This window comes from Mustela nivalis, assembly GCF_964662115.1.
Source record: "Mustela nivalis genome assembly, chromosome: 12".
Taxonomy (NCBI): domain Eukaryota; kingdom Metazoa; phylum Chordata; class Mammalia; order Carnivora; family Mustelidae; genus Mustela; species Mustela nivalis.
In genome coordinates, this window is record NC_139031.1 from 100,494,776 (window position 1) to 100,506,619 (window position 11,844).

Below are 11,844 nucleotides of genomic sequence, written 5' to 3' on the forward strand. Positions count from 1 at the left end.
CCATCAGTGTGGCCTCTCTGGAGAGGCCATGTTTTTATTGTTTGTTTGTTTTTTTTTTTTTTTAAGGATTTTTTATTTATTTATTTGACAGATCACAAGTAGGCAGAGAGGCAGGCAGAGAGAGGAAGGGAAGCAGGCTCCCTGCTGAGCAGAGCCCGATGCGGGGCTCCATCCCAGGACCCTGGGACCATGACCTGAGTCAAAAGCAGAGGCTTTAACCCACTGAGCCACCCAGGTGCCCCGAGGCCATGTTTTAAAAGCAGTTTGTAAGGGGATAATAATGTAGGACTTCTGTTCTCACGGTGAGATCAGAACTGTTGGATGGGGCTGAGGAGGTCCCTCCAGCAGTGGCATCTGGGTTAGCACGGCCATCTGGTTTCCCATCGGCACCGGGGAGATCAGCAGCCACCTTGACTGACATGTCCCCAGGTCAAGGCAGGCCAGGCAGCCTTGCGCATTTGCAGCCCCAAACCCATGTCAGGTTTTGCTTCTGAGAGGGCACTGAATGCCCAGACTATATCCTCAGGGTGAAGCTCCCACCCACCGACCCAAATGTCCTCCACCTTCAGGGGATGTCAGAGGAAGCCCCAAGTAGATAGGACACTCTGGGAATGCCTTTGGCTTTGGACTTGCCTGTCCCCAGAGCACTGTACCCTACACCTGTGAAGGAGCTTAAGTGATCCAGGCTGTGTCTACTGCTCTGTTGAAGCCAGGGGTCTGCAAACTTTCCCACCCACTCGCAAATAAAGTTTCTTGGTACGCAGCCGCACCCACTCCTTCACTGTTCCTTTGGGGACACGCAGCAGAGGCTGGGGGCTGTGGCAGACTCTGCACATGGCCGGGGAAACCAAAACTAGTTTCACCCCACCCTGCACCTGACGGGTTTCCCGCCCTCCCGAAATGAACGCGCGTCTCTCCACCCTCTCTCTGCAGGCACGCAGGCCAGTACCAGCTGCAGTCTGGGCGGGCCCTTGACTCTCCTCCCGAACAGAAGCGACCTTGTGGGTGTGGACATCACCATGCTGAACATGCTCAACCGGAGGGACAGCAGCACCAGCACCATCAGCTCCGCCTACCTGAGCAGCCGCCGCTCCTCCGGCATCTCCCCCTGCTTCTCCAGCCGCAGGTCCAGCGAGGCGTCCCAGGCCGAGGGCCGGCCCCAGAACGTGAGCGTGGCCGACTCCTACGACCCCATCTCCACCGACGCCTCGCGCAGGTCCAGCGAGGCCAGCCAGGGGGACGGGCTGCCCAGCCTGCTCAGCCTCACGCCGGCACAGCAGTACCGCCTGAAAGCCAAGTACGCGGCGGCCACCGGCGGGCCGCCCCCCACCCCGCTGCCCAACATGGAGAGGATGAGCCTGAAGACCCGGATGGCCCTGCTTGGGGACGGCCGGGAGCCCGCGGGGGCCCTGCCTCCCGTGCACCCCCCGCGGAGGTGCAGCGACGGGGGCGCGCACAGCTATGGCCGCCGCCCTCTGCTGCCGGCCGACGCGCTGGGCAACGGCGTGAGGCGGGCCAGCGACCCGGTGAGGACGGTGTCCGAGAGCCTCTCGCTGCCCCGGGTGCCGCGCTTCGGCAGCCTCCACGGCTTCAACCCTCCGGCACTGCCCGCCTCCCTGGAGAAACGCAACTTAGTGCTCCAGAACTACACGCGGCCGGAGGGCGGCCAGCCGCGCCACTTCGCGGCGTCCCCCTGCCCTCCGAGCATTACGGAGAACGTCACCCTGGAGTCCCTGACCATGGACGCGGACGTGAGCCTGAACGAGGAGGACTTCCTGCCCGACGACGTGGTGCAGTATTTAAATGCCCAGAACCAGGCGGGGTATGAACAGCCCTTCCAAAGCGCCGTCTCTGATGATGGCAAAGGGCCCCATGGGCCCGGCCTGGGGAGTGGGCGTGGAGACTTCGAGCCCCCCGGGCTGCCCGACAGCCACGCCGGCCAGCAGTACCGGCCGCTGGAGCAGCCTTGCCCTGAAGCCAGCAAATCCGACCTGCCCATTCAGTGGAATGAGGTCAGCTCTGGCAGCGCCGACCTGTGCTCGTCCAAGGTGAAGTGTGGCCAGCGGTCGGCGGCGCAGCAGGCTCGAGCCTTCGGCTTCTACGCCAACGCCAACATGGGTGTTCACCCGCAGAATCCCTTAAGGAACGGGGTCGGCCCTGCTGGGGGGTACCCGACCCTCGTGGAGCACGGCAGCTCCTACGGCGGCCCCGAGCACTTAACGAGCCACAGTGGCGGACCGGGCACCAGCGGGAACACCTTCCACGAACAGCCCTACAAGACCCAGCAGTATGGGAACTGCCTCAACAGGCCGCTCGCAGCCCCCGGCCTGCTGGACGGGGCCTGTGGTGCCGGGATTCAGGCGGCAAAGCTGAAAGGCACCACGGTGCCGGGGAACGGGAGCCAGCCAGATTTTGGCCTGTCGGTGGTGCCCCATGAGTCAGCGGGCAGCGCTGTGAATGGCATGGCACCCCAAGACCTGGTGGGCCAGGGGTACCTGTCCCATCAGCTGCTCAACGACCACCAAGGGGTGGGCCGCGCCGGTCAGCAGGTGCTAGAGCAGGTCAGCGCTACCTCACATGTCAACATCTATCAGGGGCCAGAGAGCGGCCTGCCGGGGCCCCCCTGCCAGGGCAGCCAGTCGTCGGGCTTGGCAGCCGCCAGGGGCTACCAGCCCTGTGCGGGCTTCGGGGGCAGCAGACGCCAGGCCGCGCTGAGGGGCAGCCTCGCTCTGCAGCAGGGACAGCTCAGCGACACGAGTCAGGCCTGTAGGGTGAACGGCATCAAGATGGAGATACAAGGGCAGCCCCATCCGCTCTGTTCGAACCCACAGAGTTACTCTGGTCAGTTCTATGACCAAACCGTTGGCTTCAGTCAGCAAGACATGAAAACTGGTTCATTCTCCATTTCAGAAGCCAACTGCCTGCTCCAGGGGGCCAGCGCCGAAAACTCGGAATTACTCTCCCCAGGTGCTAACCAGGTGACAAGCACAGTGGACAGCCTCGACAGCCATGACCTGGAAGGGGTGCAGATTGATTTTGATGCTATCATCGACGACGGGGACCACGCCAGCCTGATGTCTGGAGCCCTGAGCCCCAGCATCATTCAGAACCTTTCCTACAGCTCCTCCCGCCTCACCACCCCGCGCGCATCCCTCCCGCTGCCCGCGCTGTCCGTGAGCACCACCAACATGGCCATCGGGGACATGAGCTCTTTGCTGACCTCCCTCGCGGAAGAAAGCAAATTCCTTGCAGTGATGCAGTAGGCAATAGGGAAAAGGCTGCCAACCAACGTGAAACTTTAGGAGTTTAAGATGAAATGGACTCGGGTTTTGGCCGGTTTGTTTTTTGTTTTAGTTCTGTATGTATTTTAGCAATCTCATCTCACCTAACTGGGATGTGTTTCAAGTATATTCCTTTTATGGAAAAGGACTCTGAACAACCCTAAAGTATTCTAGGGAGAAACTGTCTTCCATTTCAGTTTTGAATCAGTATTGTGACACTCAAACCATCCTCTTGGTTTCCTTTATTTTTTTTTTTAACTGCAAGCCCCCCCCCCTTTTAGTAAACAGTGTAAATGTGTGATGTGCACGTTCTTTTCGAAGAGAAGTCATGCGAGAGTCGATGTGTTTCTCATACGAGAGTTTTGATGTGTCTCTCTGTTACTCAAAGGAAATAGGAGTTGGTGTGCTTTTGACCAAGGGGTTACACTTACAGCTTTTAAAATTTTCCCTTACATGTGCTCTGTGTTTCTTTTTGTTTTTTGTTTTCTTGGGTGTTTTTTGGGTGTTTTTTGTTTTTGCTTTTTGGTTTTGATGGTGTTTGTTTGTTTTTGTTTGTTTTGGTAATTCCCACATTGGGCACAAAAACCAGAATATGGATAGTGAATTTAAGAATCCTTTGTGGGTGTGCTGTAGCAGGCATAGCCAATTTTTGACGCACTCCCCATTCCTGTTCAGGTCAGGGTTGCATGCAAGCAGGAATTTGGGACTCTGGCAGATAAACACTCGTTTGCTCACGGTTGGGGTTTAGAATTCCTCCTGTCCCTTTGTGCGCTCAGGGCAGGTGCATCTATGTGCTCACTTCCCAGTTATCCACACTGCCTCTCCGCCCTCCGTCTCCACAACTATTCAGTGTTGCTCCGCGCTCCAGGGAGAGAAGGGAAGGGTGGTGGGTTGGCAGCTTCCATCCGTTCTGGCAAGAAGTTAGGTAGATTGTAGAGTGAAGCTACTGGGTAGAGATAGTGTGGGGAACATTTGTGGGTTTGCTGTGTTTGTTGATTATAGTTCCATCTCTTCACTCATTATCATAGATAACTGAGAATTGATTATATATAGTTCTAAGTATTTAAGTATTTAAAAGACCCAGTGGCAGGCTATTTCATTAACATACCTTCATTCCACTGTAGCAAAGGAGTATTTCTATTCTAAGTGTCCTATTTTAAGGGATTTATAACAGTTGTAAAGGAAAAAGCTGACATACAATGACATTTGGAATAAATCACTTTAACCATTGTTAGTGTTTGTAAGTGCTAGGGAAGATGGTCAGTGGCTGAGTGGATGCCTTTTCTTACACCTTCTCTATTAAACAAGGCATCTGGTTAAGAAGTTAAATGTTCTATGCACTCAGTCCTTCACGTGGACTTAATTGGTATTTTTGTTTGGGATTAAAACATTTAAAGACTAAAAAAGCGCAGCTACTTCCCATGTGCAGCTGATACACATAAAAGACATACTATGTGTGTACAGAGTACATGGATTATCCAACATTTTACATTCCAAAACGTGTAAACTATTATAAATAAAATATTAACACCTCGGACTACCTTCTCTGTTTCATCCCATTGACCCTGGAAGTTGGATTTAGCCAAAGTGACTCATGAGTCAGTTGTGTGGCTTTTTGCCCCCTTTATTCCTGCCATTTAAATTCATATTAGACGAGTCAAGTAAAATAAAACATTAGACAATAGGAAAAAATGTTAGAACCAGCCCATTTTTCTCATATCCATGATCTCTCCTTTGGACCAAGAATCTCAGCGTGGAGGGAAATTTGCCCTTTGGAACTTTGTGGCTGAGAAAGTTGGGTTTGTTTTCAGCGGAATGTTCCTGAAACCACTGGGAAGGGTGCCGAGACTTCTCCTGCTGCCCTCCCACAACCAGCACCTGCTCTTAAGTCCAAGGATGCATCTGCTTTGGAACAGAGCCCAAAAGCGAAAGACAGCTACTGATCTGAGCTCAATGGATCTGAGCAACAAAAAAGAGCCAGGCTTTTTCTGTGTTCCTCAAACCAGTCCATGACCCGGTCACAAAATCAGTGGTCCACTCCCCGAATCTCTTTTTTCCACAAAAAGCAGAATCACTACATCCTAATCTTACCTTACATGCTCTCACGGTTTGACCTGACCCTGTTCTTGGTTTCCAAGCTTGGGACCTAGGCGTTCTGCAGCCACTGAGTGAGGACGGCGGCCCCTGGCACCACCCTGCCCTCCTCCTCCATCAGAGTCCCTCCCCGGTCAAACTCCCAGATGTGACCTGCACTTCTCAGTGACCCTAAATTCCTACCTCGCCTGCCCTCCATGGAAGGACAGACGGCAACTGGCCACCGTGGGGGAGGACCGTTGTCATCCTGGGTCTCTGCTTTGCCCTGTGGTGATTCAGGGGATTCTCCGCGTGGCTACCATTCTTTACCTTTCCATGCTTGCTTTTCTTCCTCCCGCCCTTAGGTTTGCAGAGATAGACCTACTTCAGCGCAGCCCTTGGCTTCTGTCTGTGGAAATCTCAGAAAGATGGGGAAGAGGGGAGAGGGAGGAGGGGAGTGTACTTTTCCCCAGCGCTGCGATGCGCCCCGAAGGTCAGTGGAAGGAAGGTCTGTTGGGGCCACTTGGAAGCCTTCTGTCTATAGACTTGGCTTCTCCTCTGGCAGGACGCACCCCCATTCTCCAGCCGCCAGCCTCCTCCCCATGTCTCTGACCCTCCCTGCTGAAGGAGACCGCAGCGACTCACGAGTGTCCCCCCTTACTTCTCAATGCAGGCTCGTGCCTGCTTCTCCTGTTGAACATCCGTGTGAACCGTGTTTTTATTCGTTAAACTGTTTTATTTCCTAAAGAGCTAGTGAGACTGCCCCTGCTCCTCATACGTTGGCTCGTCCCCTCGAGCCGCAGAGTTGTGATTCTTGCGATGTATGTGCCTTATTTTCTGTTGATCTTGTCGATGCGAGGGACCAGCCCCTGTTGCCCGATCGCCGCGCGGGGGTGCGCGCTCCGGGGCCCCCCGAGCGCGCTCGCGATCCGAGCAGAGTCCGCCGTCTTGTACCTGGTTTCCCGTGTTGTTTGAACTGATGGAGGATGTTCTCTTCGGACAAGTTACTGTTGTGTATCCCGCAAACGTGTAAAAGAAAAGACGAGTTCATTTTTTTCACCTTTTTTAGATTTTTAAAAAAAAAATAAAATGTGTAATCCTTTTTTAAAAGAAACACATGTAAATACATTTAAGTATTGTAGGCATAGTGTTCGGATGTGGCCGGCTCTGGGCCTTCTCGGATCAGCCTGCAGCCGTGCGATGCCCCCTCTCCGCGTGCGATGCCCCCGTGCCCACCTCATGCCCAGGGCCGCAGTCCCGCCACACGTGAACTCTACTTTTGCTTTCGGAACCACCTAGTCCTTTTGTAACAAAAAGAAAGAACAATGTTTCTTACAATGTCAATAAAAAACGCTTTGTACTGAAATTGTTCCGGGGTTGTTTATTCGATCCCTAGCTAAACGGAAAGGTGCTGCCTTGGGAAAACTACAGAGCTGGCACTGGGACGCACTGGGACTCAGAGCCCGCTCCCCCCACGCTTACCCTCTCCTCCCCGCCCTCCCCAGCCCTTCCCCCATGGGCCATATGCAAGCTGAGCTGCACTTCTACCCCAGACTCAGATTCCTTGTCCCCAAGGCTGAGAATAAGAGCTGGTGCGGCTGCTGGTGGCGACCTCGGGGTGTGCACCTGGGAGGCACACCAGTTGTAACCCTAATTGTTTTTCTTAATTTCATCATTTTGCCAAACTCTGGGGAAGGAGTGTGAATATGGTTCAGTGTCTAACAACTGAGCTTGTTTCTCTTCTATAAATTATCCTCTCCTTTCAAAGGATATAGGGTATAATACCGTTCACAGGAAACGACGTGGTGGAAACCTACTTTTCTGTGGCTTTTAAGAACTGACTTTAGACAGAAATGTAAGTGATTTCTCTAATTTGTCTTTTCTTCTATTTTTTTTCAGTATTATTCTCTAGATCACCATAAAAGCCTCCAAAGGGTCCCCTTTCTGAGTAGCAGCAGGTGTCCTCTGAGCCCCTAGCTTCCCCTGGTTGGCAGGATCCCAGGCCTCCGCAGATGGGTGTGGCCTTCGAGCACAGGCTGGTGGCTACACCAGCAAGCCCGAAGGGGACCCCCAATCTGTGAGTGATGAATGGGTGCCTCCCCCACGGGGCTTCTGCAATCATAGAGAGGATTCATGCTCTCCTAATCCACAAGAGAACAATTTCTCCCATAAACCCAGTATTCTTTGCTTTCATAGCTATAGCCCTCATGTAAGGTATCCAAATGAATTCAGAAAAAAAGAGGAAAAAAATGAATTTATACTCTACCATAGGAATAAATCGCCAGCGTACGAAGATGTATTCCACGTAGTAAGTCAGAGGAAAAGAGGAAAAATGAGGCTCATAGAAAGGACAGGAGGGGATTGGGATGCCCCCAGGAATGGGGTATATTCCAGAGATGCAGCTCCTGTGATCAGACAGACAGGAGCGGCTCAAGGCTTGGTTTAGTTATTTTTTAATTTGTTTTTACTTTTAAAGATTTATTTATTTGATAGAAATCACAAGTAGACAGAGAGGCAGAGGAAGCAGGCGCCCCACTGAGCAGAGAGCTTGATGCAGGGCTCGATCCCAGGACCCTGAGATCATGACCTGAGCCGAAGGCAGAGGCTTTAACCCACTGAGCCACCCAGGCGCCTCTTGAGGATTGGTTTAAAACATGAGAAGGAGACTTCGAAGCAGAGTTGAAGGTAAAATGGTACAGATGTAATGCACTCAGTATTTCATAAAGGTTTAAGTAATTTGGAGAGTTCAAAGATGTTATATATTACCCAGATGAGAACTTCATAAGAGAACACTAGGATAGATGGAAAAATTAATCCACTGTCAAAATGAATTCAGAAAAAAAGAGGAAAAAAATGAATTTATACTCTACCATAGGAATACATCGCCAGCGTACGATTCATCCTTTCCTCCTCCTGTGTTGATCTTTTCTTGGCAGTCCGCACTGCCCCCAACACTTTGGTTTTGCTTCGTGATGCCTTTACTATTCCAAATAGTAAAGGGCTCATCTTTCTGTTAATATTAGCTTTCATTTAAAAAAAAAAATTATTTTACCAACATAGACCTAGATGATTATGCCTACCTAGTTATTCAACCTCTTTATATTTTTTAGAAATAATCATTGAATCTAAACTATTCTTTTGCTTTTTGAAATTTCCCGTGTACTGTGTGGCCATGGGTATCAGTGCCTACCCATGAGGCAGAGGCATGAGATCTTGGGTTCTTCACATTTTCTCACCTGAACGGAATCTTCCACTTCTTCCCCTGCAGGTTCTACCCTCCCTCAACCCGCAGGAGTGGGTTATGAGGGTCGGTGGCTGCAGGCGACATACATTTGATTTGGGAACGTCACACAGACAGTAGCTACCACAGCGGTGTCTGGGTGACTGATACTCTGTCCGTATTCCTTGATCGGGACTGGGGAGGGCAGGTGGACCAAACACAGGGGTGTGTGCCTGTAGGCGCCAGCCCGGTAGGAGGGACAGACACGGAACCACAGAATACAGTGGCATGCGCAGTGGGAGATGATGAGAGGGAGTTCAGTTGGGGCACTGCCCCTCGGAAGTGCATAGGACAGGGCTTCTCCACATCTGTATTGCTGACATTGTACCTCAGTGAACCCTTTTTGGGGGGAATTGCCCTATATTCTGTAGGATGTTTAGGGAATTCCAGGCCACTGCCCGTTAGGCACCAGTAGCATCCTCTCTCCCAAGTTGTAACCACCAAAAATGTCTGCAGACATTCCCAGCTGTCCTGTGTGGGGAGGATGTTTCCAGAATGAGAGGGACGGAAGGCAATACAAGGACGGACATAATACAGGCAGGTGCCCCAAAGACACACTGGGTACAGACCCAGACTCCAGGGCCTTTGATACACAGGTGACAGATGAAGTCAATGGTGAGAGCTCCATTACCAGGCGCAGGTGAGCAGAGTTGAGGAACAAGCTCCAAGGGACCCTGCCCTGTGGCCCGGAGCAGGGGCTGGCACTAGGGAGAGGGGGGCAGAAGAGGACAGGGCATTTGGGAGGCAGTAGACGGTGTGGCCTAGAAACAGGCAAATAGCCAGGAGGCCCGTGCGGTCCTACACACCACGTAGATCAAGTTAAAAGTGGCGTCAAAAACACTGGGTTCAGGAATTCAGACCCCCCTGGGAGGTGGTGGGGAGTGCTTGGGGACAGAAACCAGGTGGAAGCCGCTGAGCATCAAACAGCAGGAGAATTTCGTGGCCTTTTCTGAGCAGCGTGACCCATTTCATCACATGCGAGATGCCGTCGACACTAAGACACCGGTTACTCCGCGTGTCACCAAGAGAGACAATGCTGGGATAACACTGTGACGGGCGCCTCCCGTACTCTAGAGGGCTCCTCACGAGGTCAGTGGTGTCACTGAGGTGGAGAAATGGGCAGGCCACGGAGTGTGAAATGCGTATTTCCAAGGGAAAGGAAAGACAGGGGTCAAGGAGAGGTGGAAAGTGGGATTATTCTTGTGTTTGTTCCCCTCCCCTCCCCTCTCCTGCCTTCCCCTCCCCTCCCCTCCCCTCCCCTCCCCTCCCCTCACCTCCCCTGCCTTCCAGTCCTCTCCCCTCCCCTGCCCTCCCCTCCCCTCCCTTCCTTGCTTCCTTCCTTCCCTCCCTCCCTCCTTCCATTCACCCATCACGCAAAAAGCCTGTATTCACCCTCCAAGAGGAAAGAGGCGGAACAAAGGGTGGTGGTGGTGTTAGAGCGAACAGAACAAGCTTCACAAACGACTGGATGGGGGGACAGACGCCTGTCCTCCTGCGAACTAGGGATGGGACGAAGAGGAGGGCCGGTTTAGACAGATGTGTGGAATGGAATTTATGGGGGACAAGACTGAAGGGGGAAATTATTTCGATCTTCTCGGGGACACTAACTTCTAAAAGGTATTTATGTATTTTCCTTATTTATTCATTTTAGAGAGAGCGTGGGAGAGGTGCAGAGGGAGGGGCAGAGAATCACACGCAGCCTCGAGGCAGGGCTTGATCTCACCACCCTGCGATTCAGGACCCTGAGATCATGACTGAGCCAAAACCAAGAGTCGGAGGCTGACTGACTGAGCCCCCCAGGTGCTGCCGCCCCCCCAGGGCAGCGAACTTTCAAACCCACCTTTGGCACGTATGGTGGGGGCCGTGTAAGACAGTGGGAAGGGGAAGAGCCACCTTGGACTCACCTAGAGCCCAGAGCTGCTCTGCTCTAGGAGAGCAGGAGGGGGCACCGGGAGGGGCTACTGTGGGCCCTGTGTGATGGGTCCCCAGCTTCTTCCCACTCGCCAGGTGGCGGACTTGCTCCCCGCCATGGTGCCCAGGACCCATAGGCTTTCCATCATTCGCGCTTCACCAAGGACACAAGGAGCTTCCGTGGAAACCTCAGTCAGTGGTGCACAGGGGTAAACAGGTTTTCAGGTTCCAGGCCTACTCTTGAAAAGCTCCAGGCGGACTTCCCCACTCTTGCCTGGGCTTGCTGCCTGCCAGAGCTCTGCGGGGCCCCGTTCATACCACTGTGTCATTTCCGCCGTCCCCTCTGTGAGCCTTCGCAGGCCCCGGTGGAGGCCGGACAGAGCTCCAGCAGCACAGGCCCCCTCAGCCGAGGGCCCTCCCCGGGGGACGGGACAGGGCCTGCTGCAGGTGCACTGTGGGAGGGCAGTGCTCCTGGGCTGGCTTCGGCTCCCCTGCAGGGCTTCTAATTAGCATGTGTGCACAAGTTCCATCTAGAAGGTTCCCCAGTCCCTCCCCTGAGAGGCAGCTAGAACGCTCACCTGTCCCTGCTTTGGAAAAAGGTCTAGCCTTTAAATGTGGGCCTCTGCCTCCAGGGTAAGAAGAACGGTTTTACATGGGGCACCTTGGGTGGCTCCGTGGGTTAAAGCCTCTGCCTTCAGCTCAGGTCATGATCTCATGGTCCTAGGATAGAGCCCCGCATCACATCAGGCTCTCCGCTCAGCGGGGAGCCTGCTTCCCCCTCTCTCTCTGCCTGCCTCTCTGCCTACTTGTGATCTCTGTCTGTCAAATAAATAAATAAAATAAAATAAAAAATAAAATCAATCAATAAATCAAAATAACCCGACCTGCGTTTGGTGACGTTTAGGACCCAGAGCATCACTCCTGGTGCTGTGCCAACGCCCTGACTAAGGAGCTGGATAGCTCCTGACGTGGAATTAGGCCTTCTCTGAGGGCAGCTGAGGGGATGCAGGAAGAGAACCCAGTGGTCCGCTCCTCTGCACAGCCGACCCGCTGGGACCGCCACGCCGGCAGTGGCCTCCCAGGGGAGGCGAAGAGAAGGCTGACCCTCTGGGGAGCAGCCAGCAGCTTGGTACGGATTGCATTCTGCGGGTCTGTGTTGTTCCACTGGGCTGCGAAGCCTCCCCTGCTCAGGGACACCACGTGACACGCCCCCCCCAAGTTGGGCTGCGGATACTCTGAGATCCAGCCCTCAAGGCCTACAAGGGCCAAACGCACTGCGGAGGTGTGACTCACGGAGCT

General features: G+C 53.4%; 1 protein-coding gene across 6 annotated transcripts in view; it reads left to right on the top strand.

The window, feature by feature from the left end:
- Nucleotides 1–6,720, top strand: part of GLI3 (GLI family zinc finger 3) — a 266,798-nt gene extending 260,078 nt beyond the window's left edge. For all 6 annotated transcript variants that reach the window (XM_082692494.1, XM_082692492.1, XM_082692490.1 and 3 more), the window contains exon 15: nt 934–6,720. In XM_082692494.1, the coding sequence (XP_082548620.1) occupies nt 934–3,263 (2,330 nt within the window). In that variant the 3' untranslated portion in view covers nt 3,264–6,720. The remainder of the gene's footprint in view (nt 1–933) is intronic.
- The last annotated feature ends 5,124 nt before the right edge of the window (nt 6,721–11,844 follow it).